Raw genomic sequence first — 9,200 nt, 5'->3', positions numbered from 1 at the left:
GTTTAGAAAATAAACATCTCAGTTTCTCTGATACTCACTCAACATACGGAATGACCACTGGTCGGGGTCTGGGTTCCTCCTTTTCACCTGATGGCTGACTGGAGTCCTGTTTGGGTTTCTTCTCTGCTTTCAGGAAGGCCCAGTTAGGATATCCACATTGCTCTAGAGCCTGTCTTGTGTAGGATTTCTCCTTCTGCCTGGCTCCTGAGCTAGTGGGGACGCTGTCTGCTCTGTGATACAGAGTCCTGATGACTCCTAACTTGTGCTCCAAAGGGTGATGGGAGTCAAACTGCAAATACTGGTCTGTGTGGGTGGGTTTGCGGTACACCTCAGTTTGCAAATGTCCTCTATCAGAGACTGAGACCTCACAGTCCAAGAAAGCCAACCTGCCATTTTTTTCATCTTCTCGTGTGAACTTGATGTATTTATCCACAGAGTTGATGTGGTCAGTAAAATGTTGGACTTCCTGAGATTTAATTTTAACCCAGGTGTCGTCAACATACCTGAACCAATGACTTGGTGGTGTCCCTGAAAAAGACGTCAAGGCTCTCTTTTCTACCTCCTCCATGTACAGGTTGGCAACAATAGGAGAAACTGGAGACCCCACAGCACACCCATGTTTCTGCCTATAATATTGCTCCTCATATGTGAAGTAGGTTGACTGCAGGCACAGTTTCAAGAGTTGACACAGTTGTTCTGTGGAAAGCGTGGTCCTGCTGCTCAGAGTGGTGTCTGATTTTAATCTTAAACTGACCACCTCTACTGCATCATCAACAGGAATGCACATAAAGAGTGATGTGACGTCAGAAGAGACCATTGTTTCATCAGTCTCCATGATGACATCCCTCACCTTATCTACAAAGTCCATGGTGTTCTGTATGTGGTGTTCTGAGCTGCCAACTAAAGGGATGAGTACAGACACCAGATATTTGGCTTTTAAACCCCAAAATACATTACGGCAAAGACTGGTTCATCCCAAAGATCCAGTCCCCCTGCACAAACAGAGTAATATTGTGTATGTTGTTCAGTGTCAGGAGGGCTGTGATCAGTCTTACATCGGGGAAACAAAACAGCCACTGGCCAAAAGGATGGACCAGCACAGAAGATCAACATCATCAGGCCAGGACTCAGAAGTCTACACTCATCTCCAGGCCAGCGGTCACTCTTTCAGGGATGAAGATGTTCACATCCTGGACAGAGAGGAACGATGGTTTGAGAGAGGAGTAAAGGAGGCCATCTTTGTGAAAAGAAATCGTCCATCATTAAACAGAGGTGGAGCCTCCAGGTTCAACTGTCCCCCTCTTACAATGCTGTGATTGCTAGTATCACTCAGCCCTCTGTGAATAGTAAACAGCCATCAGGTGCTAATGATCCATTGTTAGGCTGATGGTCCTTCTTGAGCATGTGATCAGCTGGTTTTGGTTGTCAGCAGCAAACTGGTTGATCCACTCTGAGAAGGTGCTATTTAAGAGACTGAGCTGAAAACAGCACCTCAGACTGAGGAAGTCTCTTGGATGAAAGTCGAAACGTATCTAAATTTTTTTGTTGTTTTGCTGTGTTTTGTTTTTTGAATGTCCAGAGGACCAGATTTAACTTTTTTTGATTTTTCTACCTGGATTATTGAGCATGCATCAGGATTTGTGTCAAGCTGTTTGAAAGTATAGTTTTCTCAAATGATTGGGGGGGGGGGGGGGTTTATATGAATTTATGGTGCCCAAGGCCACATTCGATGAGCTGTTGGTGCTGTGTCAGGCTGCCAGGAGTTAAGTAAACTTTGGGACTGACTTCATGCACTAATCAGGTGGACAGACTTATTCAGGAGCTTTGGCACCATCAGATTCTGCTCATATTTACAACTGTGTAGAAAAATAAAAGATTCTCACAGTATTCTGGCATACAATAAATATCAATATTTCTGGAAATCCCAGTTGACCCAACAGGAAAAGTTTAGCCAGAATAAATGTCAGAGAGTAAGATAAAAAACAAAACAAAACATATTTTTATACAGTGAATAGAAACTTTTAGAAAATTTTAGATGTTTTTTTGTCAAAGTTTCCTTAAAAAGTCAACAGTTTGAAGACTTTTTAAAATGAAAATATACCAGAACATGTGAATAGTAAGTTCATTGAAGCACCCCAACAATTTTCAGTCAGGTTATCTGGACAGTTTCTTTTTTTTTTTTTTTTTGTGCTGAAATGTTTCACCTTCCACCCAGAAGTCTTCATCAGTCAAGGAAACACACAACACAAAACTGATTCTTCCCCCAATCAGCTTACTCCAAAGTGGAACAAACCAGTTATGTTGGTGCTTAGATGGTGTCTTTGGCACACCCCCTCTTTTGGTGCTGGTTCCTCTTTGTAGTAGGCTGGAAGGTGAAATGTTTCAGCACAAAAAAAAAAGAAACTGTCCAGATGACCAGACTGAAAATTGTTGGATTGTATACCTGGATTATTGAGCATGGACTTTGTTGGTTCATAGAAGCACCTTTCCTCCAAACACAATTTCAAGCAAGTTTTACTTTTTTTAACACGTCTAAGTAATTTAAAAAAAATCACTTAAAATCCAAGTCACTCATCTTCCTGTTACAAACACAGGGCATAATTATCCTAACACAAACCCTTTGTTGAAGTATATTTGTGTATGGCAGTTTTACAGCTCCTAGGACTGATTTCTGATTTCCTTTGTGTGTTTCCACAGGAGCTGACATCACCTCGCTTGATAAAAAGCCATCTTCCATACCGGTTTCTTCCTAAAGCCATGCACCATGGAGAGGCCAAGGTCACTTCATTTAGACTTAGTTACAACATTTATCACTCTGAAAACTAGTGTACAAAAATTGATGAGAACATTTTTAAAGTACAGTATGTACAGTGTTTATCTCCCAAATTGCAGTCTTTACCTTGAGAATGATATATGAGAGAACTCTTGAAGATCAGCAGACAGTTTTTCTCTGTTTTATTGACTATTTCAAAACTTTCAACAAAGTCCTGCATTTCAATATTGATGGCAAGGACAACAATAATCTGTACTGGAAGCAGAAAGTCACTGTCAGGATTGATGATAAGCTAACTGATTGGAATAACTTTCAGAGAGACGTTGGTCAGGGCTGTAGCGGCCAGATTTCTTCAACCTTTAAAGAGAATCATTCTCCACATGATGGACAATCTGGATGGTGTGAAATTTGTGGGGTCAACATTAACCACTTTTTATAAGCTGATGACACAGTGCTTTTAGCAACATCTGCAGAAGTCTCACAGACTGTCCTTGACAATGCTGTGGAATCCAGTGCAGAAACGGGGCTCTCAGTTAACGAGACAAAGCCTAAAGCAAAGACAATCAGTAAGACCAAGATGTTGTCACTTGAAAATTGGTAGTGAAGAAATAAAAAAGCAAAGTTTTAAATAATTAGGCAGTTTAATCACATTTGATTAAAAGCATAAAACTAAAATTCCAAAAAGAATTGCCATCGAAAAAAGAAATTTCAAGACATGCGCTCTATTTTTATCAACAGAAACCCATCATGAATTAAACTTAAAGTTAGGCTGCTCAAGAGCTACATATGGTCCTTCTTGACATATTGTGAGACCTGGACTCTCTCAGCTGATCTCATGAAGAACATTCATCACTTGCTCTTGCCGAGTCTGACATTTTACCCTCTTCTCCCTCTCCGCTGTGCTTTGCTGCTCTGTCTGTCTGTGAAACTGCTTCTGAGCCTCTCTTTCATATCCTTCGAACCATAAGTATGGACTTGTTTTGATCAGTTGGTCCCTCATCACAATTGATAACATTTCTTTGAAGTGAAGACAGGCTTTAGACGAGCCGAGTTGCCATGTTGGCACACACGCAGCTGGATATCTCATCGACTTGAAGACTTGATGATGTGTCTATCTCTGCTGCCATTTGTGGATTTTAAGGACACATTTATGATTGGATTTATGATAACTGGTTCCTGCTTTTTGGATTCGACTGGTTGCTGGTTTTATCTACAATCAAGGAAGTCATCGGCAGCAAATTTGGACCCGATCACGCTGCTTGCCTTTATGATGGTTTGGTTCGTGCCTCGAGTACCCAGATTCAAATGCTTTGGGCAGAATGGATCAGATCATGGGGATTTTATTCAGTCACTGTGTGGCCATGTATTTTGGACATTTCAGAACCATTTGGACCAACACAGACTCAAGGTAGATGTCATTAAGTTCTGCCTGTTCCCAAAACAACTGTGTGTTTATCTGAATTTGGCTCCCCTGGCTGGCCTTGAAGGCCATCTTATCTGAATTTGCCTGGAGAACATGTAATATGATGCTCTGCCCCACCCCTCCCCCTACCATCAAGGAATTTCCAACTGATAACCAGAGGAAACCAGCTGAATAAACTTTGTGTCATCATTTCAGGACTCTTGGATTCCCATAGGCGTTGCCCTTGGCCATTCCTCGACATACCTTGAGAATGTTTACGGATCTCATCGGAGGAAACTGGATGATTATTACATCCTTATCAGAACTCTTACAGTGTCCTCGAGTGCATCCTTGAACATTGCTTACCACTCTCGTCGTCTCGCCCCCTCTGCGGAATGTCTATATCACTATGTGCTTTATGTGCGAGGTGTTTTTTTAATATTAGAGTTTTTCTTCTCAGCCAAGAAGAAAAAGTTTAATAGGAATTTTTTTGCCTCCAATTCCTACGTGTTCCAGTTTCACTACTTTTTGTCTGTCTAAACAGGTCTCACTTGTAAAAGAGTCTTCGGGGCTCAATGTGACTTATCTGTCTAAATAAAGGTTGAATGAAAAAAATGCTGCTGATCTATGGATTCTGAGTTATCAACTAGACAAGGTTGTCCACTGATGCATGTAGACACACATACCTAACAAACAAGCAAGGTTTATTTCTAGACTTTTCTGGCATTTAGGATCACCAGCAGTAGCATAGCTTATTATTTCAACAATGGGGCCTTGATGTCAGTCCATCGTCATTTTATAGAACTGTTTAAACCAACATTACACAGAACTCAGTTCTGATCCTTTACTAAGACAACTATTGTTTGGGTTCTAAGGTGATCTACATGGCCAGAAACCCCAAAGACCTGGTGGTGTCCTACTACCAGTTCCACCGTTCTCTCAGGACCATGAGCTACCGTGGAACCTTTCAGGAGTTCTGCCGGCGCTTCATGAATGACAAGCGTAACTATGTAGTTTACTAAGAGGTCTGATGCTTTTCATTAGTAAGCTGTGATTCTTGTTGTTTAGTCCATCTCTCTATTTTTTCTTTCACAGTGGGATATGGTTCCTGGTTTGAGCACGTTCAGGAATTTTGGGAGCACCGTGATGACTTGAATGTTCTGTTCTTGAAATACGAAGACATGTACAAGGTAAAATGACTGTCTTCATAATCACTGTCTGAGCTTTCCTTGTATTTTTCCTTATTGTTGTCTGCCAGCGAAAGGTTAAGAAGGAGGGATAATGTCTTTGACAGTGTCCAAAAAAGTTCAATCTGGTCCTTCTGGACATTCAAAAAAAAAAAAAAACAAAGCAAAAAAATGTAGAAACGTTTCGTCTTTCATCCGAGAGACTTCCTCAGTCTGAGGTGCTGTTTTCAGCTCAGTCTCTTAAATAGCACCTTATCAGAGTGGATCAACCAGTTTGCTGCTGACAACCAAAACCAGCTGATCACATGGTCAAGAAGGACCATCAGCCTAACAATGGATCATTAGCACACTGATGGCTGTTTACTGTTCACAGGGGGCTGAGTGATACTAGCAATCACAGCATTGTAAGAGGGGGACAATTGAACACAGAGGCTCCACCCCTGTTTAATTATGGACGATTTCTTTTCACAAAGATGGCCTCCTTTACTCCTCTCTCAAACCATCGTTCCTCTCTATCCAGGATGTGCACATCTTCATCCCTGAAAGAGTGACCGCTGGCATGGAGATGAGTGTAGACCACAGAGTCCTGGCCTGATGATGTTGATCTTCTGTGCTGGTCCATCCTTTTGGCCAGTGGCTGTTTAGTTTCCCCGATGTAAGACTGATCACCCTCCTGACACTGAACAGCATACACAACATTACTCTGTTTGTGCCGGGGGACTGAATCTTTGGGATGAACCAGTCTTTGCCGTAATGTATTTTGGGGTTTAAAAGCCACTGGGACGTTATGTTTTATTTTAATTTATTTATTCATTTCAAATTAAAAACACAATAACAATTTCAAAACAAGAGAGTAAAATACCAAGCATAAAATGAAAGGCAGCAGAAGAAGAAAAATCTTATTATTTCTGCCCCTTCTTAAACAAAATCAATTCAAACAATCAATTCAATCAGTAATCATCTATAAATAATACAACAAAATTACATAACTGATCACAATTTTTCCATTTATATTTCGTTTGATATTAACTAACTTAAATCAATATGTATCTCTTCAACAATATGTTCTTAATCTTTTTCTTAAATATAAACATTGACTTTGATTTTTTTACATCGTCATCCAAACTATTCCAAAAACCTATTCCCTGTACTGAAGTAGACCTACCCCTTAAACTAGTCCTATACTTTGGTTTCACAAAAATATCTGTTCCCTTTAGATAATAACTTTTCCTTTTCACAAAATATGCTTGAATGTTCGAGGGTAGTATATAATTCTGAGCTTTATACATAAGTAGGAGAATATTATAATCCACCAGATCATAAAACTGAAGTAATTTCAATTTATAAAATAAAGTAGTTGTAGGATGACAGTAATGTTTTCTTGTTATAATTCTTATAGCTCTTTTCTGTAACACAAAAATAGGCTTAGTTATAGTTTTACAAGCTGTTCCCCAAACATCAACACAGTAAATTAAATGCGGGACTATAAAAGTATTGTACAGCAAACACAAAGCATTATCATTCAAAAGATCCCTTACTTTATACAGTACTGCCATGGACTTAGATATTTTAGTTTTTACAAAAGTTATATGTTGTTTCCATGACAGTTTATCATCAATAATTACACCCAAAAACCTTACCTCTTTCACTCTACATATCTCAACACCATCAAGTTTGAAAGGAAAATCCACAGTTATCTTTTTTTTTTTACTAAATATCATAAAATTAGTTTTAACAACATTCAATGATAATTTGTTTAATTTAAACCAAGTTTGTATTTTAACAAACTCCATCTTCATCAACTCAAACATCTGTTCCAAGTTTTTACCCGAACAAAAGAATGTGGTATCATCAGCAAATAAAACACATTTGAGGATACCAGACACCTCAATTAAATCATTTACGTATAAAATAAACAACTTAGGTCCAAGAACTGAACCTTGAGGTACTCCACATGAGATACTGCATAGATTAGAGCTTACATCATCAATCTGTACAAACTGTTTTCTGTCCCTCAGATAATATCCACTGTAGAGCTGGACCTCTAATACCATATTGTTTCAATTTTTCAAGTAGAATGGTGTGGTCAATGGTGTCAAATGCTTTTTTTAAATCAACAAATATGCTTATACAGTGTTGTTTTTGATCTATCGCTGTAGTAACTTGTTCTATCAACTCCATAAGAGCCATGGATGTTGAATTTTTTGATCTAAAACCATACTGACTATTACTTAAAATATTATGTTTATCAAGAAATTTATCTAATCTGGACACAAATAATTTTTCAAGAATTTTTGAAAATTGTGGCAACAAAGATATAGGTCTATAGTTGCTAAATATACATTTTTCACCATTTTTAAAAAGAGGAACTACCTTAGCTATTTTCATTCTGTCAGGGAATATTCCTTTTGAAAATGATAAATTACAGATATATGTGAATGGCTCAATAACATGACCCATTATTTCTTTCACAACCATCATATCCATGTCTTCACAATCTTTAGATCTTTTGTCAGTAAATTTTTGAACTACCTTCATTATTTCTTCTTTATCAGTTCCATCTAGAAACAGACTGTTTACACAACCATTGATTAAATAACTCACATTTTTATCCACTTTAGGAATTGAAGCTGCAAGATTAGACCCAACATTTACAAAATAATTATTAAATCCATTAACGATTTCATTTTCATCATGAATTTCCACATGTTGCCCTCATGTCACCACTACATTTGTGTAATAATTCACTATAATATTCTCTCTTATGTTTCCTTATAATCCCTACTAATTTGTTTTTATACTTTTTATATTTGTCTTCAGCCTCTTGAGTTCTGGATTTCAGGAAACAAGAATACAGATAATTCTTTTTTTTACATGCGTTTCTCAATCCTTTAGTCATCCATGGATGATCAACTGTATTTTTCTTTATATAATTTTTTTGCACACAATTTTTTTATACAATACTTCAAGAATCTTCATAAACTTATCATAAGATTTGTTCACATCGTCTATATACACTTCTTCCCAATTTTGTTTAGGTAAGTCATCTTTAAATTTATCTAATGCTTTTTTGGATGTGTTTATTTTATTCTTTCTTATAAGTGTTTTTGATACGCTGACATCGTTTTTATAAATAGTGAACACTGGTAAATGATCACTAATATCAGTCATCAAAATACCACTCACCATATCACCATCTGTTATATTTGTGAAGATATTATCAATTATTGTTGCACTTTGAGTTGTGATTCTTGTTGCATTTGATATTAACGGATACAAATTTGAACTATACATTGAATTTATGAATGTACTGATGTTATTTGAATCAGTTTTATTTCCTAAATCAATATTGAAGTCTCCACATAAAAAAACTTTTTTATTTCTGCTCTTTACTAGTAACTCCAATATTTTATCGGTAAACATTTCTATCTTTGAGCATGGTGATCGATATACACAACTTATTATAATGTTTTTTCCATTTTTATTGATTATTTCTATTGTTATCATTTCCATCATATTATCAACAATTGTAGACATTTCACTGATTACTTTACATTTTATTTCCTTATCTATGAATAGAGCCACTCCTCCACCTTTTTTATTTTTTCTGTTCATATGATGTAATTCATACCCTTCAACATATGCACTATCCATATTCTCATCATTAAGCCAAGTTTCAGATAATGCTATTATTTTAAAAGTTTTATTTAATCCTTTGAAATAATCTAATATGTAGGATATATTTGCATTTATACTTCTACAATTCAGGTGAACAATAGAAAGACCTTCATCTGCCATGTTTACATCGTTAAACTGGTCTTCATTATAATATTTACTG

The 9,200-nt window shown here is 37.2% G+C and overlaps 1 protein-coding gene across 2 annotated transcripts in view; it reads left to right on the top strand.

Moving 5' to 3' along the window:
- Positions 1–9,200, top strand: part of sult4a1 (sulfotransferase family 4A, member 1) — a 97,867-nt gene that overhangs the window by 42,536 nt on the left and 46,131 nt on the right. For both annotated transcript variants that reach the window (XM_037695946.1, XM_037695947.1), the window contains exons 3-5: positions 2,698–2,778; positions 5,051–5,177; positions 5,271–5,365. In XM_037695946.1, coding sequence (XP_037551874.1) covers positions 2,698–2,778; positions 5,051–5,177; positions 5,271–5,365 — 303 coding nt within the window. The remainder of the gene's footprint in view (positions 1–2,697; positions 2,779–5,050; positions 5,178–5,270; positions 5,366–9,200) is intronic.

The sequence above is a fragment of the Nematolebias whitei genome, chromosome 22, assembly GCF_014905685.2.
Source record: "Nematolebias whitei isolate Nwh7 chromosome 22, NemWhi1, whole genome shotgun sequence".
Lineage (NCBI taxonomy): Eukaryota > Metazoa > Chordata > Actinopteri > Cyprinodontiformes > Rivulidae > Nematolebias > Nematolebias whitei.
Note: the sequence above shows the minus strand (reverse complement) of the source record. Positions and strands in the feature narration are given on the sequence as shown.